The following is a 14,483-nucleotide window of genomic DNA, read 5'->3' on the forward strand; positions in this document are numbered from 1 at the left end:
ACAGGTATGACATGCTTTTCTCTGAGATTGTAAATAAAAGAACATCTCTACCCTGCCCATTGATGACTTTTTTTTTTGCTCTATATAGACAAAAGTATGTCCTTTATGAAGTTGTTTTCTTCTGGTCAGCAGCTTTCTTCACCTTTGTAGATTTGAAGAGGTGGAATTCCATGGAACTTCCTTATTAATCTTCTGTTACTTCTCAAGAGTTCTTTTATACAAGGCCTGAGGATACTTCATACTGGATATGCTGCTTGATACACCTTAGTGAAATGTTTGTTGGAGAAGGATAAAGAGTTTTGTAAATAATTCAAGAACAGAAATCTACAACAGTAGTCTCTGCAGGGAGTTAAAGAGTTTTGATGCAGAGATCTTTTTTTTTCCCCTGTTGATGTACAGCTTTCATAATTTCTTGCCCTGAGGTTAACAACTTGTCTAGGGAAAACTTTCACTTTTTCCACTAGAACGTTCTTGGAGTAATGTCTGTACTTACTGTTATCCAAAAGCTTGATTTCTGGTGCTGGAGTTTGGCATCAGAGGTGATGCAGGGAGAGTAAGTAAAATTTTAGGAAATTACAGGGGAATCTGAATGGTTTAGTGCTCTCTAGGTTTGTGAAAGGGTGCCAGGAAGTACAGGGAATATATGTTCCCATAGACTCTGTTAGAAAGAGCTTAGGTGGAATAAAAAGATGCATTACTCTGAAGAACAGTAGTTTTAAAGTACTGATTAGCAATTTATGGAAAAAGCACAATTAGCAAAATAGATTGCTGCTAAAATTAATGCCAGAATTTTGTACTTGCTGCTTTTGACTGTATGCTTTCATAAATGGAACCTACTTTTGGTGGCTTATCTCAGCTAGCAAGACCAGGGTGCCGTGCTTGCCAATAGAGGATGCTGCTGATTCAGAAAACATTCTACTGCTGTGTTTGAAGATATTCTCAACTCCATCTCTGCTTCAGTGGAAAGGGACTTAAATGTGACTGATGTATTGCTTTTTTCCCGTGTCTGCATGTAGTGTGTCTATCTGTATTGACATATTAATCATTATTTTTGCCAGTATAAATAAGATACTCAACTTCATGGACTGGACACTATACGCCATTGAAATATTTAATGGTTTATTGTGTAATGCAAAAATGTATACTGGCATATATGGGTAAGTGTTTGGGGTCCTTGAAATACAGATTTGCAGCCATCACACCATTCTTCAGTCACTTCATTAGAACTTAGAAGTAATTAATATCTCTCTATTGTTTTATCTTGCCTTTTTTTTATCATTTTTATAAATTCCAACTGGGATTTAGGTGTTAGATGACCTTGGTGAGCTAAGCTGCTGTGTTCAGGCAGGTTCCTAGGGGACAAGTGACCTTTTCAGTTCACACTGGAATTTCACTGGAAGATCTCAGCAGCTCTGGCACAGCAGTTCTCAAACCTTAGCTTAAGGGAGATAAGGGTGTTCTTTTTTGTATATATTTGGTCTTTCTATACATCCCTGTTGCATTCTTTGTGCCCCATGCTTTTATGGCTCACTGTACATAACATTCCATGTTCTTCTTTCCCCCACCTCATATTCCCACAAAATGAACCCTAAGCCCCAACAGATCAAACTTTGCTCTCAGTTCCAGTATAGTCACTCTTCTACACAAATTAAATCACTTATTGTGTTCCTCTGCAAGGGCAGTCTTTCTCTTTTCACCTGCTTGGTTCCCCAAGTCCTCTCTGCTGCAGATTCATTAATGCTTCTCCCCAGTACTTGCTGTAGTCAGTGGCCCCTACCAGCACGAAGATCCTTCAGGGAGGCTATTTCCCTTCTTTTGCAGTCTGAGCTGGCTTAGTCCTGCTGGAAATCCTGAACCTCCTTTCGAAATACATTTATTGCATTGCTGTGAAGGTAAATAAATGTGTATTCATTTGTCTCCATTTAATGGTGTAGATGTGCATGGTAATGGGTGGGAAATAAAGGGCAAAGGAGGGATAGTGCTTCTGGCCATGCCCCTACCTGGCTGCTACCACATACACAAAATATACCTTTGATCCTGTGCTGCACAGCACCTGTCCTGCCATCTGTGTTGTGCTGCAAACAGGGCAAACTTAGAGGCATGGAAAGAAATGGGAGGGGGAGGGCACTGGTCCATCAGGGTTGCACCTGAGCATCATGTACTTCCCTCCCTAAAAGTATTCCACACTGCTTTTTCTCTGCCTTCCCTTTGTCCTGTCTCCAGGAACCATCCCTGGAGTCAGAAAGCATCAGCAGGCCTTGGATGCTGCACACTTAAATGGTTGTAGAAAGAATACCAAGGTTGTTGGCCTTACTGGTCTCCCTCTGGAGAAGAAAGCTGTAGAGAATGCAGCTGAGGTCTTAGGAACTCAGAAGTACTCGAGTTGGTGGCTCCTCAAAAACACAAGCACACAGGGTTGTATATGGTATTTTCACTTAGTAGGTTCAAAGGCACTGTATGCCGAGACTAAAGACAAAACATTGGTATTTCCTGAGATTACAAAGTGCAGTGCAAAAAAAAAATTTCCACAGCCCTCTAATCTGGGGGAGCTGTCAGGATGTGACACAGATGTGCCTGGCTAAAATATACTACAATACAGTACAAATATAGTGTAGTTCTGTGATGATAGTATTTAGACTGTAGGCTCTTTGTGGTCAAATTTCTTATGGTCTTTAGATTCCTGACCCAGACTTAAGATTCCTGAATACTGCTATGGTAATTATAATAAAGACTGACTTAGTGGCATGTTCAGGAAAAGCTTTGAATATTTTGCAAACTGCTTGAATTTGTGGGGTTTTTTTTCTGTACTCTTAGCCTACTTTCCTTGTGGTGATGCCAGCCACACATAATAGCTGCTCATTTAAAAAGACTTTTCTGTAGATTGAAGAACTCTTAAAAGTTTTTTGACATTCAGAGTTTGTCAGGTTAGAGCTAGTTAGTGCAATTTGCAATTAAAGAAAATTACAAGTACTTGTATTGATAATAACAGAAAACTGTCCTTGAATGCAGTTATCTGTTTCCCCCTCCCCCACCTGGACTCTGCAAAGGGACAGTGTGGTCACTAACATCAGTGACATTAGAGCAGGCATAATATAAATAAATTTGAACAGCTGTCAAGGAACACTAGTCAGCTGGTTAGGATTCAGAGGAGGTGAAACTGAAACCTTCATGCTTTTAAAAAGCTAAGTAACCAAGAAACAGTAACATTTTTTATCTTCTCAGTGAACTCATTTTAAGAGTGCTACATTTTCAGTGATCTTTTTTTTCCTTCCTTTTTCAACACAGATGCAGGAAAGTCTGTACTGATTATTTTATATTTCACAGAATCACAGAATATGCTGAGTTGGAAGGGACCCACAAAGATCATAGAGTCCAACTCCTGCACAGGACATCCCCAAGAGTCACACCATGTGCCTGAGAGCGTTGTCCAAATTTTTTCCTTTTTCTGACAGAGAGCATTAGAATTACCTTCAATGTTCTCCTGATGTGTCCAAAATTGAATTACCAAATTTTAGTTTGGCCTACTGTATAGAAGCAGGTTTTAAATTCTGTTGGGTTTCTTTGTTCTCTGCTTTTTGGCAATCTGACGTTTCCTTCTGTCATTGACAATATGTATTTTAGTGTCTTTATAGATACTTATCTATGTCCAGGTGTCTAGATTTATAAAGGATTGTTCTATTCCTAGAAGATAATCATGCAGGAACACCCACTGTGATTTTTTTCTTTTTTTTTTTTTTTTTTTTTTTTTTTTTTTTTTTTTTTTTTTTTTTTTTTTTTTTTTTTTTTTTGATATTCTACTTTTACTATAAACTCAGTATTAAAGTAAAAGAAGACAGGGAAAATGTAAGCTTGGGAAGTCTTTTGCCAAGCTTGGGAGGTCATCAGTGGTATGATACTATATATGTATTGAGCTTGAATCAAGAGCTATGAGGAGCTACAATGTGATTTAGAGCAATTAATAACATTCCTGCCATTAGTGTCTGTTATTCATTATTTTTATTCCTTAAAATTTGATTGGGAACATATATTTGGTTCTAAACACCTGGATTGTTTTCTGTGATCTTATTCTCTGATCATTGAGATCAGTGATGAAATTTCTGTTTACTTTAGTGATGCATGATTAAGGCTCCAGAGATTTAGTACTTCAAAAGAACAAGGAAAGTGGCAGCTGTCTTCAGTCCATTTCTCAAAAGGAGAACATAATGAAAGAATTAGTACATTTATATGTGTAACTGATAAAGAACATCTGTTCAAGGTACTTGTACCTTGCACAAAGTAGTTCCTCACTTAAGAACCTCAAGATTATAGGGTTGGTAATAAAAACATAACAATTGGATTAGTTCTGGGTTACAGATTTAGTAGGTCAGGGCTGCCATTTCAGTGTGTTGATGAGTTCATTTCTGTATGCAGCAAGCTGTTCTCCAAACAGCAAAATTCACGTCTGCAAATAGTGTATAAATTAACATGCCCTTGGTACAATCTGCAGCAGAGGGCAAGGAAACCTCAGGAGCTGTTCTCCCATTCTCTGGAAGAGCTTTCCTTCAGACCCTTCTGCACCATGGAATCTACATCTGCTCTTTCCATAGCTCAGGGCTGAATCAAGCCCAGTGATAACCTGTTCAAAAAGTAATATTTTAGTACTGAGAGGTCTCTTTTTTTTTTTTTTTTTTTTTTTGCTTTAGTAATGGGAACTTGATACTTGTTGAAATATAGGTATAAAAGCAAAAGCAGACAATTGTATTTATTTATAAAGAATAAATATATGTAAATATTGTATGTTCAGAATCAAGCTTGAAATTAGTGCACTGTTAAGGTATACAAATTTTACGATGCTGTTACAGTGGTGTGCAGACTTGAAACATGCTTGACTCATTGGAAAGTCACTTCTGCAATTTACCTGATCCATTTGTGATGGAACTGAATGTATTGAGAGCTTCCATTTTTAATACTGAAGGTAAATGGGTGATCTCTGCAACTCTAAATGTATATAACTGTACTAGGAGTTGCAGATGAAGTTGTTAGTAAAATATTGGATATAACATTTAGAGACAAGTCTACCATTTCATGTTCTGTAACTGACTTTAGTGAAGAGCTATTTCTAGCTGAAGTCCTTCCTTTGACTTTTGCTTACTTAGGCATTTCCACTTGACTGTGAACTGGCTGGCACTTGTTGCAGGCACTTGTGACATGTTACGTCTGAGCCAAAATCACTTGTCCTTTCTCTCTTGTGCGCTCTGTGCAGGTTTCTAGTGCCCATGCATAAACTACCAGGAGTTTGTAGATTCCTTTTACAGTTAGACAATGACAACTGACATCCTGTGAATCCTGTAATATTTCCTAAGTCACTTATTGTAATTTTTTGTATTCTTATTTTAAAAAAAATCAGTACGTGATTGGGGCTGCAGTTTAATGGTGATACAGACAGCTTCTTGACTTCTACCATATAAGTATGCCTCTAGACAATACATCCTATTAGCAGAGTTATTTTTAGTGCTTCGGAGACTTCTGTAAGCACAGTTTGCATTGTTTGTTGTTCATAGGATGCATGTCGAACCCTGAACAGCAACGGTTGTGTCATTGCCAAATGTTTGTAGGCCATGAAATGAACAGAAATTAGTTAGTAGAGGAAATCTGTAGATCTGTGTGAGGCAACCACTGAAGGTGAAATATATTAAAATTTTGAAGTTGTTAATTGGATATTGCATGTAGCTGGGTACTTCCCAATTTGTCCTCTTATCGGATTCTTTTTTTAGATTATCGAAATTTCTTAAACCAATAAATCCTGTTTCAAGTAAAAGTAATTATAGAATAGGAAACTGTATTTTACAGATACTATGTAAGTAGCTATTCCAATTTATCACTTATTGCATGATTGCCAGGGCTAATTTCAACAAGAGGAAATGGTGTCTGTATCAATAATTTCAACTAGAGTCTCTTAAAATTACATTATGGATAAAACAAAGTGTGTCCTGTGGATGGATGTTTGTGCTTTCCTTTTGAAATTTGTTTCACAGAGTTGGGGTCAGTAATCCTCTCTGGGGATCATATAGGGCAATATAAAATGGTCTAAGTAATTTTTGCAAAGCAAAGATTAAAAAAACAACTCCTAACTTCTCATCCTTCTGGAAATTTAGAAGGGAGGACTAACCAAAGGTCAGATTAGAAGAGTGCAGGCCGCTTCCTCGCTACCTTTACTATCACCAAACAGATGTATTGTTTCAAGTTACCATAAAGTACAAAGAACTTTCGGGTACTAAAGATGTACTCAGTGTAGAACTGATGATGTGCAAGGGATAGTTACAGTTTGTGTCATCTCATAACACTGAGAAAAGAATTGAACATGAGCAGAATAGCTTATGCTGGTCACCAATGGAGGAGTTCGTGTTATGCACTGCTAAAACTTTGGGGGTTTTTTGCAGGTCAAATAAAAATCAGTTTGTGTTTGTTTTGTAGCATCTTGTTCATTCTTTCTCCTTGATGATATTTTTCTTCAATATTAAGGCTTTTCTGAAAAGACTGGAAGCGGTGAAACCAACAGCTGGGATGAGACGTTCTGAACAACTGAGGGACTATCACCGCCAGATGAGTTATCTGAGTTCTTCACCTTCTGTAAGAAGGGCTAAATCTCCTTTCACCCAGCTTAGTCCTCCAAGTAAGTACTTTGAAGTTGCAGATTATTGCATTTCTATGCATGAGTTTATCTTCTTTTAATTCAGAATTGTGAAGCACTTACTGTTAAGAATAGCAAATATGTTCCTTTTTCTGTTGTCTTTAGATTGATCATTTATCACACAGAAATCGTTAAAGTGATTTTTTTTTAATCATACCAAATATATGATGACTATATGCATTGTTTTGTTGCCCTCCTAGATTTCTAATAAATTATCTTGTCCAAGAAGAAAAAATCCCTGTTGTAGTGTGTTCCTAATTTTGCCAATATTGAAAGGAGAATAGAGGGGGGGAAAAAACCCAACCAAAACACCCACAAAAACCTCAATGAAGATTCAAATTCTCATTCAGAAAATGTAGATTTACTGATAGTAGCCTTGTTTTTCTCAGAAATTGTGTAAGATTTGGAAGTAGGTAATGTGTCCCTATAGACCCATGTATGTTGGGTTAAAGAACCACAGGCCTGAATTCTTTGTCCTGGTCATTTACAAACAGCTCATAACATTTTGGGGTTGTATTCGATTTACTGTGATTTGTTTCTGTAAACTATGGTAATGACAATTGCAGTAATAACATAGCATGAAGTTTTCTGTTGTACTGAGCACAAGCATTCTCCCTTTGTGTGTGTGTTAACAGGAGGAACTTCAAGATTATCCACTGTACAAAATACACTGAGCCAGAGAAACGAAAAGCCCATGTCTGATTTAGCCAGTGGGGTATTACAGAGACCTAAACCCACTAATGTCCGTGCCGCTTGGTTGTAAGTGTGTTCTTTGCCTCGCGTTCTGATATGATCCTCAGACTTCTATTTTTAGTGCTTTTGTAAATTCTATGTGCAAAAATATTTCTGCATTGTTCAGTGATTACAATGCATTGCATTTAATATAATTGCTTATAAAATGTTTCTAAGTGAACACTTTCCCTTATTCAGTGTTTTCCATGAGAGGAAGAACTTAGGAAAGAGAGGAAGATATCTAAATGGACAAATTAAATAGAAATTTAACTATTATTTTATTCTCAGAAGTGGAATTTGTATCCGTAACATGGAAGGACAGAATTACTGCACTATAGGTGCAAGATGTAAATAAAATCTTTAAAATGTTAATAATACTTTAAATACTGCATTAAATTCATAAGTATATGCTTCATTCCTGGATTGTCCTTGCTTTTCATCCTGGCTTTATGTAAGCCTTCTGAAATTTGTGGGTCATGTTCTTGTGACTGAAAGAATCTTTCACAGCAGTGTGAAGGGGTGCAAAGCAGATTGTGTATTTCTGCATGGTGAGCTAGAATACTGAGGCTGCAGAAGATGATGTTTTGCCACTCTTAAACATTCGACACCTGGAGTATGTTTTGTACGCAAGGCTGTGTCTCTTCCAGAATTAAAAGGATTTGGGAAGTTGTATTGGATCTCGGAAGATGTATTGGGACATTTGTGTAGGAAAGAAGCATCTGATATTACTTGAACAAGGGTGAAGACTGAAGTGAACAGCAGTTTCAGATTCAGTGTAAACAAGAATAAGTTCTAGTTCTCAACCTAAAGAATAATATTAAGCAAGGGAAATACTTCATGGCCCTGCTTTTGCAGATGCTTGCTCTTCTCAGTGGGAAGATGCAAACTTGAACTGCAGGAAACATCTTCAATATTTGATTTTGAGAGTGACTACTAACCAGGATTTAGAAACAAAAAACCAGTAGAAAGCAGTCTTGTTATGCTTCTTAACCTGTTTTTAAATGTCACTTTCATACCAAATATTTGTAGTAATGTCAGATAAGCTCCAGTAGCAACATCCATTTACAAGGGGAGTAAAATCTAATGGACTTGGTAATCACAAATAGTAGGTGGTGTGGTTTATACATAAAGGCAAACTTTCAGTGAGCTTGTTTTGTAGGAATGTAGCCATATAATAGGAGCATAAATTGTGATGCCGCTGTCTGTGGATAGTGCTGAAACCTTGCTTGCTTTCCCAGCTTCTTCCCAGGAGAGATACAAGAAATCTCTATATTGTGAATAAAGAATATTTGGTAATGCTGGGTCTTAGCCCTATGACAAGAAAAGTTTATTATTCTTTGCTAGTGCTTGCATGAGGGCTTAGGCTTTTGGGTATTCTGCATTGTAACACACTTTTTACTTGGTCCTGTGTGATAGTTTGGCAGAGCTGCTGCACTTGGTGACCTGCAGATCAAATTTAGCTGTTTGACTATATTTGAACTTCTAACTTTAAGCAACATCGAGGCAAACAGATTTGTATTGCAATTATTTTTCATGGATAGGAACTGTAAGGTTTTGTATAGTACTGCTGTATTTATTTTTATTATTGTGCTAATTAAAATTACTCATACTTTAAGGTTTTTGTCCTTGAATCTGAGTATCAGTCACAGCTTAAATACTTCTGAATATGATAGTTTTTTTGATTACTTTCAATCGCTTCATCTTATTTAACTTTGGTATGAAAAACTCTCAATTTTGTATGTTGTTTGTAAATCATAAGAAATAAAATATTTAACATGAACTGCCGTTGCAGTGGCTTCTTTAAGAATTTTATAAATGGTATTAAGATGCAAAGGATGTTGAATAGCTTGGCACATAGAAACCCACGAAAAACACAGGTTTCCCAGTGTTCAAATATTAGATGTAAGGGAATAATGGTTTTGTCACAGGCTTTAGCCTGCATTGTTTGCCTGTGACCAGGTATTGCAAAAGTGTGAAAGGAGTAGTATCAATTGACTGTGAGTTCAAGTAGAAATTAGAGACCATCTGCAAAGTCTTTTAATTTCCAGGCTTTCAGAGCTTAGAGCTGCATTTTAGGTTATACTTCCAGCAAGTGTTACACTGAGTGCCACAGACTCAGAGCAGAGCTGCTTTCAGGGGAATGGTTAATTCCTCGACAGTTTTAAACTCTGATCACAAGTGTCTTTATGGAGACTGCTGCTGCTATCTGCCACAGCCTGCGCATTGGCATTCAAGCAGAAATAAACAGCCATTTACCTTTAAGTGCTTTCTGTGTTTTCTTTCATGTACGGCCTCTTACCCCAGTGGAATTTTCCTGCATTGATACTCCTCATATTCCTTTTTAATAGTCTTTATTCCTCCCTCTACGTTTGGGTTTTTTTCCTTTTTCTTTTCTGGAATGCAACTTCTTTCATTTATACTTCCAAGTAAGTTTCTTTGTGTCCTCTTATTTGTCTTATTCATTCATAAATACACTTTCCCCCCATTGTTTGGTACCTCTGCCTAGTACAGTCCATCATTGTCTCTGCCATCTTTGTAGCCAACTTCGATCTTCTCTAACACATCCAAATGCCATTTGCAACCTCATCAGTGAGCTAAATGTAAAATGGAGAGTTGCAGTGTGTTAGCAGGCTTCTCATAAGGAACCATTAGGAATGTGTAGAGGAAGAAGAAAAGGAAGAGAAGTGAAACTGGCAGCTAAAGCTTTTAGGGAAGACTAATGCACTTTGAAAACTAGTAGAAATATTTTCTTCACAAATTTATAGTTTGATAGATTGTGACCATGGTTATTTACAATGGGAAAGAAAACAGACCAGACAGCTAGAAAAGCAGGTGTTCAAGATAGTGACCATGAAAAAAGGGAGAGGTAACAATCAGGCCAGGTTTTGTCTTGGGACAAATAATTTAAATTTGGTTAATTTAAAAACAGTCTATCTTTTTTTTTTTTTTGGACCAATTTTTTCCCCAAATGCTTGAGTTCTTCAGGTGGATAGATAGTTTCCAGACACTGTTTAGTGGTCTGTACCTGCCTTCAGGGAGAACAGAACTGCTGGTTGAAACCTGTGGCAGACATGCAGGGCCTATCATGCCAAGGGACAGAGAGCCAGAACCACCTGCATCTGACAATAAATGTTTCAAATATAGAAGAGGGATAACTGGGAGGCATACATATGAAGTAGTAAAAGATGAAAGAGAAATAAAAATTTATTTGATGATTACTTGCTTAGTCTTACCCTTTGGCCAGGTTGTCCAGAGAAGCTGTGGATGCCCCAACCCTGGAAGTGTTCGAGGCCAGGTTGGATGGGGCCCCGAGCAACCTGATCTAGTGGAAGGTGTCCCTGCCTGTGGCAGGGGGTTGGAACTAGGTCATCTTTAAGGTCTCATCCAACCCAAACCATGCTCTCAATTCTATGATTCTTTTCCTAGGTGGATACATACCAAATTTTTGTTTATATATAGCCAAACTTAACAACTGAAATAGCCACAACTCACTTTCTCTTCTTTGCCTGATTGAACAGCCTATTCTTCAGTGAGTTCACAACCCTGCAGCATCTGAAGTGTAAAATCTGTATTGAGCATGTTCTGATCTCACTGGTAATTAATAGCTCAGTGTGTTCATAATGGTGTAGTTGAAAGTGTAGTTATTTTAATAACTCGGGAGTATCCCAGTCTAGAATACTTTTTCAAGTAAAATAAGCAGCAGTGACTTCACTATTCAACGAGGATACACCTCAAAGTTAAGAATAACATAAATTATCAAAGCAGCTAAGACTATATGGAAGCTTATCTCTAAGATAATTGGCTGCAGTACCCTCAAACTCAATCCACTTGGTTTTGCAATTGTAGAATTATCAATAACCACTTCACCTACTCCTAAAGCTCTGTTGAAAAAACTTTGAAGAGACAGTCACTAACAGTGTGCTGATTAGCATATCACCTTAGAAGACACATGCTTGTAATGTGTTCAGTGTACTGAAAACAACAGAAAAAAGTTCATTAATATATTAATTTATTTCATTTCAGTTTTAGTTCAATTGAACCTCAGAGCAGACAACTTTTTGCTTTGTCACAATACAGGGAACTTTTGAAACACTTTATTTCCATATTCTACAAAGAATGGTTGAAAAATCAGATTATGGTCTCAACCATATAACTGTGTAATTTGTCAGTGAAGAGGCTGCAGTTAGGAACTCAGCCTGGTGCTTCAATATAGTTTATAGTTCCAGACATTTTCACTTATTATCATTAAAAAATAGAGCTTTAGAAGAAAACATGATTTTAATTCATGTTATATCATCACACGGTTGGGTACCTAGAGACATTGCTTAATACCATAAATATTTATGACAATCTATTAAGAATTCACATTATTAGATTTCAGACTAGATATAGACCACCCAAGTCTTGTCTCTAGACAAAATCTATTACCTGCAATTTGAAGTATAATATATACACAGGTTCCAATACAAATGCTGGAGGAATTGTCATACAAAATGTAGCTGTGATGTAGTGGACAATTTTTAAATAATTGCATCCTCATCTCTGCCAGATACGTTACTCAAATTTTATTCTGTTTCCCTAGGAAATATTTTGTTGTCCATTACATCACAAGAGCACATTTTAAAAAAAAGTTGATTGAGAACAATTGAACTACTACATTATGATGTTCGGTTTTAGACATACTTCTTGATTTCATCATAAAGTACTAATACAAAAGCTCCACCCATGCCTCTCAACACATTCGACCAGGCACCTTTGAAGAACGCTTTGGATCCTTCATCTTTAGCTATCTTCTTCCAGCAATCAATTGTGCCCTTATACATAATATCAGCTGTGGAAACAAACATAAAGGTCATAAGGCTTGAAGTTATACAGCAAATATGTTGCAACTTCCCCATCTTTAAACCAACAAGGAATAAGCAAAGTATAGCCCAGAATTTAAGTAATCAATTAAGGAAAAGTAATTCCCCACGTGGAAATCAAGTAATTTCTCAGTCCTTTAAGTGAACATGACAGAAATAACCAACAATGTGTTTCCCGTAGGTTGTTTTTAAAGGATTCCATTAAGAAGGTCATTAGTTTTCCATAAGAGAAAAAAAATACCCAGTATCTCCCATCTTATCTCAATGAAGAGATACTTTCTGCTGCCAGAATACCATAGGAGCATTTATTCTTACCTCCCTTTCGGCCAGACTGCATCATCATCCTACGTCTCACAGTATCAAAAGGGTAAGAAACCAGCCCTGCCACTGCAGTGACACTCTGGGCAATCATCCAGCTCACTACGATATGCACATTCTTTGGATCAGGCAACATACCTGTCATCAAGAACAAATGAGCAGAGTCAGAACAGAGGGAAAGGGTTGTGGGAAAGATGGCTGTGGAAGGAACAATCACCCACCAACCCCAGGAGTCAATCCAAAACCAAGGTGTCTGCTCAGAACAGCAACTTGAGGGAGGCAGGAATGCATGTCAGAAACACCTGTGTGTGTTCTAGCACTGCACTCTGAACTGGTACTGAGCCAAGCCCTGCCTGTCCTTGTAGTGCCAAGTGCTCTAGATGCCTTTACTGGATGGATCTTCCCTTGCAGTCACTCCTCCATGCACTTCTTACCCTTGGCTGTGTCGTACACCCCAAAATAGGCTGCTCTGTAGATGATGATGCCCTGGACAGACACGCTAAATCCTTGATACAGGCCCCTCAAGCCATCAGACTTAAAGATCTTCATAATGCAGTCGCCCAGCCCAGAGAACTCCCTCTCTGTAGCTCCTTTGCCCACATCAGCCGCCAGCCGGGTCCTGGCGAAATCCAGTGGGTAGACGAAGCAGAGCGAGGTGGCTCCCGCGGCACCCCCAGACGCGAGGTTCCCTGCGAAGTAGCGCCAGAACTGCTTGTGCCTGTCCACTCCGCCCAGGAAAATCTGCTTGTACTTGTCCTTGAAGGCGAAGTTGAGGGCCTGGGTGGGGAAGTACCGGATGACATTGGCCAGGTTGCCTCTCCAGAAGGAAGCGATGCCTTGCTCCTTGGGGATGCGGACTATGCAGTCCATGATGCCCTTGTACTGCTTATCGGCCGTGATCTGTTTGCTGGCATGCTGGACCTGCACGGGGGAGAAGGAGGAGGACGGGACGGTAGAAAGAGGGCACGGCAGGAGTGACCCCGCACGCTGAAGGGCACGGACGGGGCCGGCCCAGCTCCCGCCACCCCGAGGCGGTGCTGAAGGTCCCGGGCAGTTCCCGCGTAACCAGAGCCGGCCGAGCTCCTTCCCATATTTAGTCACGCCGGGCAGTGCCCGCCGCGCCGGCACCACCTGTGGCGCGGCCCCACCGCCCGCCCCCCACTGCCCCTCACCTGCAGCAGCAACTTCACTCTCTCGATGGGGGCGACAGCCGTCTTGGAGACGGCGGCGGCAATCCCGCCGGCCAGAAAGTCCTTGACGAAGCTGAGTGCTTGGTCTCCCATTCCGCGAGCCGGTCCGACACCCCCACCCGGAGAGAGGCAACGACCGCGCACTTCCCCACCCGGCCGGCCAAATGGTCCCCCACCCCGCGCCGCCGCTCTTATACCCCGCGGCCTCTCGCGATAGGAGGAGGCACCCCCCGGGGCGCAGGCATTGGCTGAGCCCCCTGGACCCGCCCCCGCCGCGTCCCCGCGGGCCGGGGCCGTGAGGGGCGCGCGGCCCGGGACATTTAAAGGGCAAATTAAAGTTATCTGGGGCTGCCGGGGAACGCGGCGTCGGAGCATGTGCCCGCTGTATTAATAGCACAGGAGGGGACACGGGCAGCTGGCAGGAGCGCTCCAGGCCGAGTTAACCGTTCCGTGCAGGCAGAAGGCAGTGGCTGGGGGCTGGTGAGAGCAAAGGGGCTTTAAGCCTTGGCTCGTGTGCGTGGAGTCACACAGAGAGGGGTGAGGGGCACACGGATGTCGTGCCCTACAGCAAGGCTCACCAGGGTTGCACTGTCAGCTTGGAAGGTGGTGCCGTGTTCGTGAGCATCAGTGACCAGGAATGGGCTTGGGCCTCTCAAGTCAAGGCCAGAGAGCGACTTCGTGTTTTATGCACTATGTGAAGTTGCAGGCATC

At 40.1% G+C, this 14,483-nt stretch overlaps 2 protein-coding genes across 4 annotated transcripts in view; one reads left to right on the top strand and one right to left on the bottom strand.

Annotated features, from left to right (window-relative positions):
- CFAP97 (cilia and flagella associated protein 97) overlaps positions 1 to 9,182 on the top strand; it is a 31,097-nt gene extending 21,915 nt beyond the window's left edge. For all 3 annotated transcript variants that reach the window (XM_027735449.2, XM_027735450.2, XM_027735448.2), the window contains exons 5-6: positions 6,502 to 6,652; positions 7,306 to 9,182. In XM_027735449.2, the coding sequence (XP_027591250.1) occupies positions 6,502 to 6,652; positions 7,306 to 7,433 (279 nt within the window). In that variant the 3' untranslated portion in view covers positions 7,434 to 9,182. The remainder of the gene's footprint in view (positions 1 to 6,501; positions 6,653 to 7,305) is intronic.
- Positions 9,183 to 11,394: 2,212 nt separating this feature from the next.
- On the bottom strand, positions 11,395 to 13,951 carry SLC25A4 (solute carrier family 25 member 4). Its single transcript, XM_027735454.2, has 4 exons — positions 13,755 to 13,951; positions 13,017 to 13,503; positions 12,580 to 12,720; positions 11,395 to 12,233 (listed from the first exon to the last, which is right to left on the bottom strand). Exons 1-4 carry the CDS (start codon positions 13,863 to 13,865, stop codon positions 12,076 to 12,078), a joined length of 897 nt encoding a protein of 298 aa, XP_027591255.1. The 5' UTR covers positions 13,866 to 13,951; the 3' UTR covers positions 11,395 to 12,075.
- Positions 13,952 to 14,483: the final 532 nt, after the last annotated feature.

Source organism: Pipra filicauda, unplaced genomic scaffold (genome assembly GCF_003945595.2).
Source record: "Pipra filicauda isolate LSUMZ 115617 unplaced genomic scaffold, ASM394559v2 scaffold67_size6003252_pilon, whole genome shotgun sequence".
NCBI lineage: Eukaryota > Metazoa > Chordata > Aves > Passeriformes > Pipridae > Pipra > Pipra filicauda.

What these genes read in the sequence shown, in the direction of transcription:
- SLC25A4 (XM_027735454.2), bottom strand. Translation starts at nt 13,865, where the DNA reads ATGGGAGACCAAGCACTCAGCTTCGTCAAGGACTTTCTGGCCGGCGGG. An exon ending in GAGTGAAGTTGCTGCTGCAG is followed by an intron (nt 13,504 to 13,754) that starts GTGAGGGGCAGT and finishes TCCCCCGTGCAG; the next exon opens with GTCCAGCATGCCAGCAAACA. An exon ending in GCAGTCTGGCCGAAAGGGAG is followed by an intron (nt 12,234 to 12,579) that starts GTAAGAATAAAT and finishes TTGTTTCCACAG; the next exon opens with CTGATATTATGTATAAGGGC.